Genomic DNA, 16,537 nt, shown 5'->3' with positions numbered 1-16,537 from the left:
CGGACCTAAGGAGAGTTACTCCAAGCCTGGCTGGCTCCCCTCACTTGTGAAACGGGAATAATGACAGCGTCTCTCCCTGCCCCATAAGCTCACTGCACCTGTGCCAGGAGAACTTGTAGGCAAATCATCCTGCAGGGAGCCTGGCTCCCGATATTTATGAGCTTACAATTATTCTCTCCATTCAACAGGTCAGAAAACTGAGGCTCGGGGACCTGAGGCCTGAGATCACACCAACAGACGGCAGCCAAAGTTGGATGGGAAGCCAACCTGGGGGTCTGTGTCATCCCCCCGATTTGGCACCTGCGTCTTGGCAGCCTTGCAGTGTCCCCCGCTTCCTGCTTCCCCTGGGGGTGCACACACGTGACCGCGCATGCCCACTGCCTGTGAAGGGGCCTTGCCCTTGCTCCGATGGGGGGGTGGTGGGGTGCACGCCAGCGCGGCTCTGGTCAAGGGAACCTGCTGCGATCAGGGACCGGGCAGGCGAGTCCTTAATCTGGCTTGGGGTGCGGGAGGGCAAGGGGGTGGGGCAGGCCGGGGGCAGCACCCCCTCATCACTGCGATGTGAGCTGTGAGCTGCACACTCACTTTTCCAGCTGCTCTCAAGTCCTTGTCTGGTCTTTCCCCGTGTCGGTGGGGGTGGGGCAGAGCACCATCCCAGGGAAGCCGAGCTTTGCTTGGGCAAGAGGGGCAGGGGACGACTTTCCTGGGGGAAAAAGCGAAGGGGTGAGGCTGCTCTGTCTCCCAGCCCGGAGCAGATGGCATCCTGAGGTTCACATTCGCCAAAGGACAGTGGAAAGCGCGGGGGTCCGGAGATGGTGGTAGGGGCAGGCTGCGGGTTGATGAGGTCCCAGCACCTAGCACAGGGCCGGGCAGTAGGGGGAGCTCGTGAGGTCTCCAAGGAATGACACGCGAAAGTGCTCGGGGGCAGCTGCCCGAGACCACGGATGTGGCACAGTGAGAGGCTAAGAGCGAGGCTCTGGGGCCATAGTGTCCACCTTTGAACCCTCCTCTGCTTAATTACTCAGCAAACTTCTCCGACTCACATATTCGCGATACTGACGGACCAAATTCCCCTGATTTCTAGTGTTCCTGACCCCGTCCAGCAAGCTCTCCTGACCTCCCTGTGACCACCCACGTTCCCCAGTCCAGCTCAGCAAACCTCCTTAAGAACCCCGGCCCTGATCTCTGGGCCTGCCCCGGACGCCTCCGTGCCCCACCCTTCCCCACGTCCGAGGTGGCCGGCGACCCAAGGACCCAAGGCTCCCCGCCCCCCAGCTCTGCAGGGTCCCCGCAGAGCGGCACCCACCAAGTCTTACCCAGCGTGACCTCTGCCTGCATGGGCATCGACAGCGCTGGGTGCTTGACCTCACAGCTGAAGAGGGCCTCGTTGTCGATCTGTGGGTTGAGCGTCCAGGTGAGCAAGGCACGGACCTCCACGGTGCCGTCACTGCCCGGGGTGTGGCTGTGGCGCAGGAAGTAGATGGGCTCGGCGCTGTGGACCCAGCGCGGGAACTCGCGGCTCACCACCGTCTCTGGGACGTTCTCGGTGGTCGGCTGGAGGAGGACGCCGGGGTCCGGGGTCAGGCTGCGGGCGGGGCGCTCTGTGTAGGGGCGCCCGCCCCGGTTCTCGGCGTCCAGCAGAGACAGCGACCTCTGCATCTTGGTGTCATCTAGGTCACGGTGCAGGAGGCTGCGGAAAGGCCTGCTGTCCTGGAAGGGGCCAGAGCTTGCCTCCAGCGGCTCCGTCAGGGGCACGGCATCGATGGGTTCGCCATCGCGTTTGAAATAAACCTGAAATTACAAGGAGGGTGCGGGAAGCATTTCATGACCGACGGTGGGACCTCAGAGGACCTGGCCACAGAATGCCCGTTCTTCCAAGGCCGCCTCCTCCTTCCGGATGGACTCTCCCTCATTCCTTTCCCTCCAGCACCCCAAGTACTCTGAGCCAGCTCAGGTCGAGGGGGACACACAGAGCTCCTAGTGGCAGAGGCCAAGCCCACCTCCGTCCTTACCAGCAGGTGAGCCTCTTGGAGCCCCAGTTTCCTTACCTGTAAAGGGGAGTAAGGACAGCTGCTCTGGGGGCTGTCGGATGCTTCAGTGAAACAATGTACTGAAACAGGGGCCCAGGGCGCAGCCCCAGCAGCCACCTGGGCTGCGAGGGAGAGGTCTGTGCCCACCTGGGGACAGCATTTGGACGAGGGAGAAGGTAGGAAGGCGCCTGAGAGGAAGTGAGCCATCCGTGGGCGCGTTTTGGAGGTTTGCAACCAGAAGGAAGGAAACAGGTGCATGTGTGGGAGAGAGCGAGGTGTGGGGATGGGGCGAAAGCAAACATCTTCTCGCCTTCTCTAATGGGGAACCCAAGTTTTGAGAGGCGGCATTTAATTTAATTTGCTGTCTTTTATGTTGGTACGTGTGCCCAGAGGCCTGTGGGGATTGGGTGTATTTTTTAATAAGTCAGGTAAATAAATCGATGCTGGTGCAGGTGAGGGGAGGGAGGAGGATGTGGGGGAGGAGGGGAGGGGGGCTGCGGGAGAGGGGAAGGGAGAGGAGGGGGGGATGAAATGTGGGACCCGGAGAATCTGTCAGTTTACAGCTCCAGCGAAGGATCTCATATGCACATAATAGCCTGCTTTGGGTTTTTCTTTCTTTCTTTCGTTTTCTTTTGAAAAGTGCTTCAAAAGCAGGTTTGTAATTTATACCAAAGAATTCTTTTAAGTTCTGATGTCCCAGGCAAACGTAAGATGCCTGGAATGCGGGGAATTAAGGATCTTGTGTGTGTGTGTGTGTGTGTGTGTGTGTGTAGAGAGAGAGAAATGTCTTTTACATCTATATGCAACTATATATATGTGTATATGAATACTGAACATTTTATTGCCATATCTTAAATGGCAGGAGCAGGCAGGGGTGGGGGTGGGGAGTCTTCCTGCAGCCCCAGGGCCGTGGGGAGACTTTCTTTGTGTGTGTCCTCTGGGAAAGAAGTTGTTCTTTGGAGAAAAAGACCAGCTTGTCTGATTTTAGAGAGGCCAGACCTCTTTATGGGCTCCAAAGGGGGAAACTTGGGGACCATTTCCTGCTCTCACCAATCGCTGGGGTTGAAGTTGCCTTTTTATCTATCTGTCTCCTTGGGGCCATGAGGTATGGGTGCAGGGAGATGGGCCTTACCAAAGCCTTATTTAAGCACCCCTGTCTACTGCCCCACCTGTGTCTCTGCACACCTGCTTACTGCCCCACTTGTACCTATGCAACCTTGCTTACGGCCCCACCTGCGCCTGTGTGCACCTGGCCACTGCCCTGTATTGGGTTTCTCTGCACCTGTTTACTGCCCTGCCCTGAGAAGCTGGGTCTATCTAGGTCTAGATCCTGGGGTGAGACTGGCCTGGGTGTCCAGGTAACCCCACTGCATCACGCCTATGAGACAGAGTCTGGAATTCATTGTCTCCCACCTCGAACTCTAACCCTACCTATCCTCCGCTCGAGCCCAGCCCCTCACGAATGCTAGTGATACCTGAGACTCACAGTGTCAAGTGTACTATACAATTCTCTTGGAGGGAGCCTTCACAGCACGTAGCGCGTGGATTCTCAATATGGGTTCAGGGAATCTTAAGGGTTCCACACAGGTGCTTCAGGGCTCCATAAGGGCAACCTGCCTTCCTTCACTCTTACATGTCTTACACGTGGGGCTGCGTGTATTTCATTTGGACCAAAGAGGTCCTGGTGCTCCTAAAAAAAGCTGAAAATGTTAATGTTGTCCACTCCCTAAGCCTCTTTGCAGAAACTGGGAAGCAGAGGGGAATCTTTCTGCTTAAGGCAGGGCAGGGGCTAGAACCCAGTTCTCTCTGTTAGCGCCCCCACCGCTTGAAGTGGCCATGACGATAATGCATGGGCTGGGCTGGCGGACCTCAAAGCAGTTAGGGTGGGTCGGAGTTGGTCCAAACAGGAATTCTCTCTCTTACCTTCCTTCTGGCCTTCCTCCCTTCCCTCCCTCCACAGTGGAATTGGAGCTGGAGGGCATGAACTTGAGTCCCATGTCCGTCAAGAACATTGTAGGTGACTCTGGACCCGTCCCTTCCCCTCTCTGGGCCTCATTTGTCCCCATTCTGTCCGATAAGTGGGGCAGGGCTCTGCTTGATGCTGGGCTTCCCTAAGGACCCACTGTGCAGTTCTGGGACCCCAGGGTCCGGAAAAAGTGGGGTTCTGTGCTGGGATCTTGGGAGCAAAGCAGACACCTGGGTGGGTCAGATGAGTAGATGGGGTCAGACCAAGGCAGATGGCTCAAGGCAGGGGCTCCCACCCTCTCCCCTTTATTCTGCAAAGTGGACGCCACGGTGACATCTGCAGCTGGACAAGTCACAGGGCAGGGTGGCCGTGCAGGGACGGAGGAGGAGCTGGGCACTCCAGAGGTACTCACCATGGGTGCTGGTTTCCCTCCGGACACAATGCAGACCAGCGTGAAGTTCTGGGCTTGGTAGCGGCTGAAGGGGGCGGGCATGTCTGCGGCCATCACTTCGATGGAGGTGGGGGGAGCTACCCAAGAGGGAAGGACAGTGAAACAAAGGTTTAGTGGAAGATTCAGGAAGAGATCCCCTGAGATGGGCCAGGTCCCATGCTGGGTGTGGGGAGCAGGAAGGGGAGGAGGGTTGCATGACTCCAGGTGGTGTTACTGGCACCAACTGCAGTCGGGACGATGTCCCTGCCGGGCACACAGACAAGGGCTTGGCCTCAAGGGGCCTACAGCCTGCTGGGAAGAAGGGCATGAATCAAGGGACCATACAGTTAAACGTGGGAAGTGCATCAGGTGCCGGGAGGTGTAACAGGAGGAAAGGGGCCCCTGCCCAAGTCTGAGCAAGTTCTGTGACCCGAGAAAGCAACCCAAGATAAAGGACAAGTGTGGCAGTTGGAGGGAACAGCATATGCGGAGGTCTGGAGCATGTTAGCCCGGGGCAGGCGGCAGGGGGAGGGCAAGGAGCTGGGGATGGGGGCGGAGGGGCCCTGGGAAGTGTGCGGGGTGCAAAGCAGAGCCGCTGACCGTAGGTTACGCTTGCAGTGGTGCGCTAGGGCCGGTTCCTAGCAGCGCCTGAGACCCAGATGTGCCATTTCCAGGACTGCTCTGGTAGCCTGAAATCGGCCACAGTAGGGAGCTTTACGCCACGGAAACTGGCCACCACCACAAACCAAGGCTTTTTGTGTGTTCTCTTCTCTGCCCCAGCCCCCCGAGAGGGGGTTTCCCAGCACACCACTGGTCATGCGTGTTCTTCTTTGTCTTGAGAGCACTGGGGAGCCATTGAAAGTTTTAAGCAAGAGCAGCGCCACGATCAGGATTGCATTTTGGACGCTGAAAACACACAGTGTGACTCAGGCTAGACGGGCTGTCCATTTAGAGCAGGGTGAGGGCAACAGAGAGTAGGTGGCTTTGAGAGGCATTTAGGGCCAAGAGCTGCCTCTTTCCTTTCTTTCTGGAAGTTGGTGTAGTTTGGCTGGTCCCGCCTCCCACTGGCTCACTCTGCTCAGCAATCACTGGCTGGTGTGACAAAGCCAGGGCTCCTGGGTGGGCACTGTGGGGTAGTGGAAAGGACACCCGTGGAGCCATTGGGAACCTCTGGATCCAAATCTCAGCCAGGTCGCCAAACCTCCACGTCCTGGGGCAAGTTACCAAAGCTCTGAGCCTCAGTTCCCCAATCTGCTAAATGGGAGTAAAACTTGGCAGATGGATGTGAAGGAGGGGCCAGCTCCTAGGTGTGGAAGGGCTTAGCACATGGTAGGAAGCTACTATTCTTTTTTATTCTTTTTTATTTTTCTTAATATTTATTGTTGAGAGAGAGAGAGAGAGAGAGAAAGGGAGAGAGCAGGGGAGGGGTAGAGAGAGAGGGAGACACAGAATCCAAAGCAGGCTCCAGGCTCTGAGCTGTCAGCACAGAGCCCTACGTGGGGCTCGAACTCATGAACCACATTCACGTCCGGAGCCGAAAGAGGACGCTTAACCGACTGAACCACCCAGGCGCCCCAGGAATCTGCTATTCTTCGGATTCACACTATTATTTCCGCAGTCTCTTTGCATTCAGGAGGACAGGAGCCAGGATCTGAGGACTTCACTTGGGAAGGGCTGTCCATTTTGGCTTACCCAGCCTGGGGTCAAGCGCGGCGGGGGAAACGGAGAGGATGAAGAGCCGGGGCCTTTCCTTCCTGCAGGGGGTTTTCACTCCAGGTAAGTTTAATTAAGCTCAACGAACATTTCCTGACACCTACTAGGTGCCGGGCACGGTGCCAGGCGCCCGGTGATAAAACAGAGAAGCTCACAGGCTGGGGGGCGGGGGTGACAGCCGCCTGGCCACTCTATTTTGAGGTCTGGTGAAAGGAAGCCAGGTATGAGCCATTCATTCATTCGCGCAGCCACCACGCGCTGTGCAATTGGCAAGGGAAGCGGCATGAACAGGAAACAATGGGAAAACAACAGATGCAGAATCGTAATTAAGTGTAAGATTGTATAAAGCAGGTGGTAAGTGGGGTAGGAATTCCGCGAGGGGAAACATACACGGAGCGCTTCAATTACCCAGAAGTCCCAGTTTCTGCCGTGAACTTACTCTGAAACTCCAGTGAAACACCTGGGGCCCCCCCAGCAAGAACCCACGATGCAAGTGCCCTCAGCCTGGCCGAACGCAGGCACTCCTCCCCATCAGTCCACGAGGTGGGTGTGTTTACTCCCATTTTACAGACGGGAAACTGAAGAGGTGCGGGAGGCCGTCCCCGGGGTTCACAGAGTCAGGATCTGAACCTGAGTGCCCCGACTCCAGAGCCCCAGCTCTGACAAGAGGCTGCGCCTCCGTGGTCTTTGGAAAGAAGAAAAGAGCTCGTTTCTGTGGGTGCCTTTAGCCCCGCGTGGACACGTTTGAGCCACGGGGAACCCTCACGGACGCCTTGTGACCCAGATCCCTCGGGAGCTCTCCTGTGGGTGGCTCTACTTAACTCGGCTACCCCGGAGATGAAGGGACCACGCCAATCCGAGCTTTGGCGTAAAACTCGGGCACCGCTCGTGGTCGTGTGCACGGATGTAAGTATACCCTCCAAGAATCCGACAGGCTCAGAAATGGCACGAGGCACCTTCGATATCTCTCATCCTTTCTCACTTTCATTGAGACCCTTAGAACCTTCCTTGATTGGGCTGCTCTGGGGAGCAGAGATGATTCTTACAAGATGCCTGGGGTGGGGGTGGGGGGAAGTCTAGCAGTTTTCATTATTATTTGCATCGCTATTATCAGGAGGTAGGACAGGACAGTGGTTAAAAGTGTGGGCTGTAAATCAGCCTACCTAGAGTTCAAAGACCAGCTGTCCCACCTACAGGCTGTGTGACCTTGGGCAAGTTACCTAACCTCTCTGAACCTCAGTTTCCGCCTCCACAAAAGGGGATTACAGGGTACCTGTGATGATTCAGTGACATAGTACCTGAAAGGCGTTTTGAAAGTGCACCCTGTACGTGTCATCGGCACTTATTAGCAGGATTCATTACTAACATTCTTTCTGGAGGCTCCCTGCTACTGGGCAGGAGAATGAAAGGTCTCTGCCTTCGGGGGCATTCACAGGTAAGTGAGAAGCCCAGAAGGTGCCACCGGGCACCTTCCAAAGCAGGAGTCACTCACCCCATGTGGCTGTTGTGCACTCGAAAGGCGTTTTTGAGTTCCTGTGTGCTGTCAGCATAAAATACCCACTGAAGTTCGAAAGCCATTTTAAAAAGAATGTCAAAGGTATCACTAATATTTTATAGCGGTTATCTGTTGAAGCTATATTTGGGCTCTACTGGACTTCATATATTATTAAAATTAATTCACCTTGCAACGCTTTTCTCAATGTGGTGATTGGAAAACTTATAATTACATATGGGACTTGCATGGGGTCTCTGTTGGACAACACTGGTCGAGACCTTCCATTTTACAGGTAAGCAAACTGAGGTCAGAGAGGGGGGAATTTGCCTACAGTCACACTGTAAGTCCGTTGGCAAAGCCCAGACTGGCACCCAGCACTTCCAAAGCCTGGCCAGGGTTCTCTGCAGAGCATGGGCGCCCCTGTCCCCAATCACACGCATGCGCGCCCACACACACGCACCTTCGTGCGTGCCCACATCCCCATTCCAGAGATCTGCACCCGCGTCACGCACGCTGCCCACGCAGACCCTGATTGGGAGACGTGTCCCTGTCCCTCGTTATGTTTCCGAGCAGGTGTTAGCAATGTGTACAGTTAATCAAGCTCCTAAGACAATAACAGATTTCGGTTGTACGGCCGATGACACAGCAGAGCTGTAATAACTGTGGACACTTATTTCTGCCTCCATCCCTTCCCAGACCCCAACGCCATCCCCACGCTCATCCCCACACCTGTCCCTCTTACAATCTCTGGCCGAGGTCACAGCAAGCAGCCCCCTATGTGCCCCCTGGGATTGGCCCCGCGGCCCCGGGAGCAATTGTCCAGCCAAAGGCAGATGGCCAGCGGCGGCCCAAGCATAACTTCCATGCAGCTTCCTGGACAGGAACAATCCCGAGGTCCAAGCTGGGCTCTGGAATCAGCACGATAAAGCAGGCCACCTGACTGTGACCCACGTGGCATAGAATGGCAAAGAATCCACCAAGACCCCTGGCTCAGCAGTCTCTCCCCCGACTCTTCCGGGCCAGGGTCCCGTGCACCCACCAGGAGTGTCTCATTCCTGTGGATCTGAGGGTGCGTCTTCAGAGGTGTCTGTGCCGAGGCAGGGCTCTCCCGGGGGGCGGGAAGCACCCACCTGCACCGTTTACCTGAAAGGACCGTCCTCAGGTGAAGAGACACCGAGCAGGTGTGTTTGCATCGGATGCATGGCTGCGGTCACGGCAGTAAGAGCCCGGATATGGGCGGAGCTTCAGGATTTCCAAGCCACTTCCGGACACGTTAGCGCACAGCCGGCCCTGGGCAGTAGGAAGACCCCGCCCCCCAACCCCGCCGGGCTCTACACGTCCATGGTCACACAAAGACCACCACCACCAAACGCCCCCGGATCCCCTGTCCCCAAGTCCAGCCGGTCAACGTCTCAGTTTTGTCTGACTTCTTTGTCTTAAGCAGAGAGGGTTGCTGCTGGAAGTTTCTTGGACCCATTTTGTCCAGCATCGGGACAGGTAAAGTGTGCCTGCCCGTCCGTCTCAGCGGCCGCCACAGCCAACTTCTGTTGCCTCTGTCCCACGGCCATCCAGGGATGCTGTTATTTTCTCCTTCACAGTTAACATCGACACAGTGAGGTAATGGTCGGGTGATCAGTTTTATGAAATTAACTCTGAAATATTGCCTGTCTTTATCTTGAAAGCAGAACTTTGTTTTGGTCATCGTAACTCACTTTGAAGATAATGCGATCGTTCGCTGCTCTGTAAATCGTCTGGTGGCCTTTGAAATTCGGGAACACAAACCTATCCTCATACAAACCCCAGCAGGCCCGTGTGTAAATGCATCTCCTAGAGTCCGGTTCTCTCCCCGCCCGTGGGGTCCTCTCCACCGCCTGCCGGGGTCCCGGTTCTGAGAGAGCCACACCGAGGTTCCGGTGCAGGCCCTGCTTGCTACCAACATCACATGGGACCACGGGCAAGTCGGCTGACCCACCGGGTCTCAGTCTTCCCATCTATAAAATGGGTTCAATAAAACACACCCTGCCAACGTTTCTGCTTCCAGGATTTTTGAGAGGAGGAGCAAATGAGGAAATGGACACAAACCTTCTATAAGCTGCACGAACAGAAAGGGACTATTTATATTACCCCTTTGCCCACGCCCCTTCCTGGGCTGAGGGAATTTCTTTCTCTTCCAGGAGTGACCCTTGTCTGGGGGAGGGATAATCTGTCCTGTTCTCTGGGTACCGCTGTGTGACGGTGCTGGGCACATTCCTGCTCTGAATGTCATTTATCATGGGGTGGTAATCAATTAGACGTGGGGAGGGGTGGGGGGGGAAGAGAAGTTCAAAATTATATTATTTGCAAAAAATCCATTCTTTTCTCTCAGCATGCCTGCTCTATTGACTGCCTTCCCTTCAATCAGCAACCAGTCATTATACCGAATTGCAAGGAAAAAGAAAGCCACCCTCTTAATATATAAAAGTGTCCATGTGTGAATACAAATGTCCCTCCACGTTCCCTATTTTTAATTTCTTCCTTTTTTGGAGGGGGGGGGTCTCCCATCACAGTGTCTTTCCATCCTCTCCACCGGTCTCTCCGGCTTCTACAAGACGCTGCTCGAAGGAGCACCTCCTCCAGGCAGCCACCCTGCTCCACACTGAGCTGCCCAAGGTTCCTTCTGCAGCTGGCTCACCTCCTCCGTGCCCTGCACAAAGCGATCCTTCTGCTGGTTAACTCTGCCTCATCCTTTAGGGCTGGCCTTAGGGACTGCCTCCCTCGGCAGCCTTCTAGGACCCTGCCAGACTCTGTCAGGGCTTATCCTCTGGGTTCCTGGAGCATTGTACAGCTGTCGTTCTCACAGGTGCCTGTCATCCTGTCCCGGGTCCACGTCTGTTTCTCCAGGAGACTGTGCTCCCGGACGTCTGCAACTTCGTCTTTTGCCCACCTAACCTCAGAGCTGGCGCAGGCCTGCCGCACAGGAGTTCAAGTTCAATTCTTGTTTTGTTTGTTCCTTCCCTCCTTCCTTCATTTCTCCCGGCCCAGGCAAGCACACAGCCCATTTGCAGAAGGGATCCCTCGAGACCCTGGAATGCTGTGGGCCCTGCCTTGCTTTGACCAAGGCCACCTTCCCCAACGCCATGCTCTGAACACACTGAGAATTTGGGGGGAGGTCCGTGAACACCCTAAGCTCCTTCTAACCCCAAGGCCTCTGCATCTGACATCCCCACTAGAATGCAAGCACCATGAGGGCAGGGACGCTTCTTATCTATGGTCACATCCCAAGGTCACATCCCGAGGGCCAGACACACAAGGATTTGCTCAGTAGTTATTGGGGTCGAATGAGTCGGGGGGAGGGACCCAAGGGTCGTGCCCCCCATCCCTGCCCCATTTGGAAGGGCTGAAGTCTCTGGCCCCGCCCAAGGCAACCCAAGAAGGAACCCAAGAAGGAGGAACCCAAGAAGGAGGGAGACCCCACCAGTGGGCGGGGGCCTCCAGCAGGAAAAGAGAGGAGAAAAGCACAACTCTTTGGTTTATGGGAAAATTAAATCTCGAACTGAGGAGTAATAGCAGCCCAGGGAAAAAAAGGCCTGACAAAAAGCCCCCGAATGGAGCCACCATCAGCGACGACTCAAACGCCACGTCTGTGCTTCTAGGGGCGACAGCTGTTCAGCCGAGCCCACCACCCCCTCCAACTTGACACTGGGTAGAAACCCACGCGCCGATGCCATCGACGGATGGGGACCTGGGTCTAGGGCGTTGCCAGTGTGGGTGGGCCCTGCCTGGGACCCTCCCTGCCCCGGGGGTGGGGGCCCTTCTGAGCGGATGGGGTCACCAGGGGACTTCTGGTGGCCGCGGGCATAATCCGTCCCCCCGCCCCCAGGCCTCCCCCCCTCCGCGGGAGCTGGCTGGCAGCATCGGTTCACCTGCCTCGGCCCTCCCCTGCCAGCTGTTGTGGTTTCGCAGTGGCGGAAGATAAAATTAACAACCCCAACTGGAGGCTCTGGCTGACTGCTCTGGGGGAAGCAGGGGGGTGCCGGAGGAGGGCGGGGGGCGCAGCCTGTGAGGCGGAGAATCGGTGGGGCTGGGACAAGCAGGACCCAACTCGGGTTACTGCTGACGGAGAAATAAAATCCCGCATGCACGCGCACGCACACGCTCCGACACACTCGAAGGGGCGGCGGGGACGCCAGGTGCAGAATCGCAGACGACGCGCTTAACCTGGTCGCCATCACAGTGTGTTCCCCGGACCAGCCTTACCTGGAACTTGTAAACTGCCAACCCCCGAGCCCCCTTCCAGACCGGCCGAAACAGAACCCCGGGGGCGGGGTGGGATCCAGGCTTCTGGGTTTTAAGAAGCCTTTCCAGGAGATTCTAATGCGAGCTCAGTGTGAGAACCACTCTTTGACTCTTGTGAGCCCCGGTCTGCTCATCTCTAAGTTAGACTCACTGGGGCCACAATAGGTGCTCGGTGAACAGAGAAAATTATTGCTGGCTGGGACAGCAAGATTCAGGCAGAGTTAGAGAAGCTCTATTCGGCTTTTCCTGGACCCAGCAGACAGGGCAAGGGTAGAACTCTCTGCCCTGAGTCAAAGGACCTCAAAACCCCCAAGTCCCACCCCACAAGCAGTTCAACTTCAGGCTCATGCCTTGATTGGCTGCTTGGCAATGTTCCCCGTTTTTTTTTTTTTTTTTTTTTTTTTTGATTGGCTTCCTAGGCCACCAGTCCCGTGTGGACCCTCCCCCTGCCTGGGGTCTCCTGGCTGGAGGCAGCCTCTACCCAGCAGCCTGTCTGCAGCCACCGAGCGAGCCGCCGCGCCGTTGTAGTTTATGTGGCAATAGAGCAAATGTGTTCAGGCCCATGATAGGTGCCATTTCTGCAGAGACGAAATCTATGGGGTGTGACATGAATCCGTTTTAAATAGCAGCAAGGCTGGCTATTCGGAGGATGTTTTCAATGTATCCCAGAGGTATATATTACACACATGGGCGATTTCACCAGGTGCCATATTTGCAGCTATATGAAAAACGCCTGTGGAAGCTTGCAGAAGCCTGGGGAGGCCCTGGCTGGTGGGGAAGCACGTTCGAGATCTGGCCAGGGGCAGTGGCATCCAGCTCAAGTTCTTTCTGCTCAAGTTCAAGTTCAGCCTGCTCTCTACTTTTCTCCCCCACCCCCACGCCCACCAGAGAGCAGTGGGCTAGAGCTTAGAGAACAAGTTTGGAGGAAGCCCCCCCCCGTTTCCCCCCAAAAACCTCTGTCCTTTCCAGCAGAACTGAACCCCCAAGAACCGGGGCCTTTGTGTTCGGGGGCTCAGAACAGGGCTCACCCTTGGCCTTCCCCACCCAGGCCTGGGGCACTTGGCCTGAAGCCACCGCCCTCCTTAGGCACTTGCTAGTTTCCTGGCCTCACCCACAGAGCAAGGGTGACTCTGGAGTCACTGGCCCATGCGGGGTGCTCGTGGGGACTGAAGAACATAGCAGGTGCCACCCCAGCCAAGCTCCCAGCGGGGCCCCAACTCTGCGCCCCGGCCCCAGGCTCTGAGCTGTCAACAGAGCCCGACGCGGGGGCTCGAACTCACAAGCCACAAGATCATAACCTGAGCTGAAGTCGGACGCTTAACCGACTGAGCCACCCGGGCGCCCCAAGGATTGTGTCCTTTTAAAGAGCTGGGTGAGGCAGAGCCATGCTTCATTCCTAACGGGACCAACTCTTGGCTGGGGTGGAGGGGCTCGATTTTGGTGGGGGGGCATAGGTCTCAGAGATCCAGCACGTGCCGCCTCACCAGGGCCCCATGGGTGGGGCCTGGGCCACTTATTCATCTCTGACCCCTCTAACCTCGTCCCTCACCAGGTTCCTTCCCACCTTGGTTCTCTCATCTGTAAAGCGGGGACTGCCATAGTACCTGGTCACAGGTGTCAGTGCCTCGTCACAGTACCTGGGCGTCACGGGGCCATCGTGAGGGTGAACCGAGCTCGTGCTTTGCAGGATGCCTGGTACTGGTGAGACCATACCCCCACCGGCCATCATATGTGTGAACAGCAGCCTCTATCGCTGGCCTCGGCCAGTGGCTGGCCTTTGCCTACACCACTCACTCTGGCCACCGGCCTGAGAGGCCCTCACGCTGGGGACACTTGTTCATCCTGCTGACCGGGGGCCCCGGGCGTGGGGGGCACAGGGCAGCCCTCATCGAGCATGCGATGAGTTGATGTTTGCAGGGGTGACTGGGAGGAGGCTTTGCTCAGTGAGCATCCCCCTGCACCCAGAGTTGAGGGCCCGTGGGGTCCCCAGGCACACAGTGGGTGGGGGTGAGGGGTGGGGAGAGCACTTCACCAACATCTCCACTCACTGGTGGTCACTCTGGGGGCAGGTTCCGTGGTAAATGCTTTAATGCATTAGAGCCTCACCCATCCCAGGAAGTAGGGGTAGTTCTCTCCTTTGACAGACGGAAACGGAGGTTTTCAAAGGCGGTGTGGTCCGCCGCTAGTCGGTCAGCAGGGACCAAGGCTAGCTTTCATACCGCGTCTGGCTTAAGCCCCTCCGCCCAGGCTCACGACCCCGAGTGCACCGCCTGGCCCCGCGTCTCACATGCTGTGGGCTGTCTCTCAGGGCATCTGTTTCCTCTGTGAGGCAGTAACGGGGCTGGGCTGGGTCACTGCTGAGGTCTGCGGCTCAGATCTGGGCAGAAGCTACAGCAGGAGGGCTGGAGATTAGAGAGGGGGAGACGGTCCTGAGCAGCTGTGTGTGAGGCGGTGGGACTGGTCAGCAGAGCGGGGCCGGCCCCTCCCTGACGGCGGCCCTCAGGAGTTGGGGCCTGTCCTCTGATGGGCCCGGGGTCCACAGGAGAGTCAGCTGGGAGGGTGTGGCTGGGGCCATCATTCCCAGCGAAAACCTTCTCTACCCAAACTCCTGCTCTCAAACCCCAGGCCCATCCGGCTCCCATGGCCTCCCTGGACACACGTCCCTGGATTCGGGGCCCTGTTCTGGCCTCGCCTTTCCTCTCTGCCCGGGGCTAGGCCTGGTGGACGGAGGGCAGGCAGGGCCCGCGGTAGCCTGACATGCCAGGACCGGGTCCAGCGGCTGGCCTCATACGGGCTCGGGGACCAAGCTGCTGTATCCTGGTCCTGCCACCTGCGAGCTGGGTGACCTTGGCAGGTCACTTTCCCCCCACCGTGCCTGTTTCCTCATCTGTAGCGTGGGGATCATTGTATCTATGTGACAGGTGCTTCTGTAAGGTATTTAGACCCTGGCATGGCACCTGCAGCACTGAATAGAGGTCAGCCATTGTCGTGACTGTCCCCTCCTTACCCGGGCCTTGGGGTCCCGCCACACAGCAGTGCTCTCCACCTGCCAAGCTTTCCCTGCTCCTACACCCTCGCCTACAGGGCTGCTTCTGCCTGAAATGTCCCTGTCCTGTCTGCCCCCGGCCCGGCCTACGAGGCCCAGCTGTATGCCACCTCCTCCATGAAGCCTTCCTGATGCCTCCTCCTGGAGGAGACCCTCTCCCTGGGCACCCCCACAGCTTGCAACCTAGCCCTCCCCTTACCTTCACTTGCCTTCTGCTCGGTTCTGGAAATCTGCACTCTTCTCTGTCTCCCCCGTCCTTCGGGGACTCCTTCAGGGACTCCCCTATCCTGCAGGGACTCTGCTCTGGACGCAGAGACAGGGGCTGAGAGTCTCCGTTCATCACTTGCTAGCCGCGGGATCTCGGGGAAAGTTGCTGCCTCTCCCGGAGGCTCGGGCTCCTCGTCTTTGAAATGGGGATACGTACAACCGCTCTCCCCCCGGCACCGGTGAGAATCAACCACGAGAGTGTTCGTAAAGGACCCGGGGCAGCGCCTGGCATGTAATAAGCCCTCGGTCGGTGCTAGTTTCTGCTGTGAAGGTTATTGTGATTATTAGGACTTATTTGCTTTTAAGATGATCACTCCTAGAGCGCGCGCGAGGTATTCCTGCCTCCTCAGGTAACAGATGGGGAAACTGAGTCCAGGGGCGCCCTGCAAGCTGGCGGCAGAGACAGGACCGCTGACTCCCAGGGCAAAGCAACCTGCGGAGTTGATCTCAGTGTCCCCTTCTGTACAGGGAGGGATTAGGTCCCTCTCCCCAGGAGCGTCTGTCCACAGGAAGCAGACCCCGCTCCAGGGGCCGGCTCACTGCCTCCCTCGGCGCCCCTGCCCTCTTTCCCAGCTCCGGTACAGCTCTGTTAACACCTGTACCCTCAGACTCATGCCTGCTCCTTAAATCACTGGGCCCGAGGCACCGCAGCTTCAACGGCCACATATCACTTGTAATTAAGGGGCCTGTCCCAGGGACGCGAAGTTTACCTTCTGCCGGAGACACTAAATCCAGCTCCCGGTGGTGGAGGGGATAAAGCATCGCACTGACCTAACACCTGCCAAGGTTTAATGATGCGCCTGCGGGCCTGCTCTGGCGGGACCCGGGGGGCGGCCAAGAGGGGCAGGTAGTAGGTGGAGAGAGACGACCCCAGAACAAGAACTGAGCCTCCTGGTCTGTGAGACACAGGAAGTCCAGGGAGCTGGTGAGGGTCTCAGGAGGCGGCAGCTACCTGCCTGGACGGTTCAGGGAGCAGGTGACTCTCTACCGCTTGGCTCAAGAGGGCACAGAGGGCCATTCTGTGAGAGGCTGCAGACAGGTTCCTTAGCCAGGCGGTCTGGGTTTGAATAACAAGCTCTGCCGCTCGCTTGCTGGGTGACCTTGGGCAAGTTACTTAACCTCTCTGGGCCTGTTTCCTCATTATCAAAATGGAAATGCTACAAGTCCCTACCTCCTAAAGTAGTGAAGATTAGAGGAATTAACATACTTAACATACGGGAAAATGTGTGGCATATGGCGGCTGCAAAATTCACCTTTATTCTAGTATGATCTGGCCGACCTACATGAACATGAATCTCTCTCAGTCACTCCCCCA

General features: G+C 57.0%; 1 protein-coding gene across 1 annotated transcript in view; it reads right to left on the bottom strand.

Moving 5' to 3' along the window:
- Positions 1 to 16,537, bottom strand: part of IGSF21 (immunoglobin superfamily member 21) — a 242,998-nt gene that overhangs the window by 7,782 nt on the left and 218,679 nt on the right. Inside the window, exons 5-6 of the mRNA XM_030328031.1 lie at positions 4,409 to 4,524; positions 1,317 to 1,791 (exon numbers count right to left, since the gene is read on the bottom strand). Of these exons, the coding sequence (XP_030183891.1) occupies positions 1,317 to 1,791; positions 4,409 to 4,524 (591 nt within the window). The remainder of the gene's footprint in view (positions 1 to 1,316; positions 1,792 to 4,408; positions 4,525 to 16,537) is intronic.

The sequence above is a fragment of the Lynx canadensis genome, chromosome C1, assembly GCF_007474595.2.
Source record: "Lynx canadensis isolate LIC74 chromosome C1, mLynCan4.pri.v2, whole genome shotgun sequence".
Taxonomy (NCBI): Eukaryota; Metazoa; Chordata; class Mammalia; order Carnivora; family Felidae; genus Lynx; species Lynx canadensis.
The sequence above is the reverse complement of the archived record's forward strand: the minus strand, read 5'-3'. Positions and strand labels throughout refer to the sequence as shown.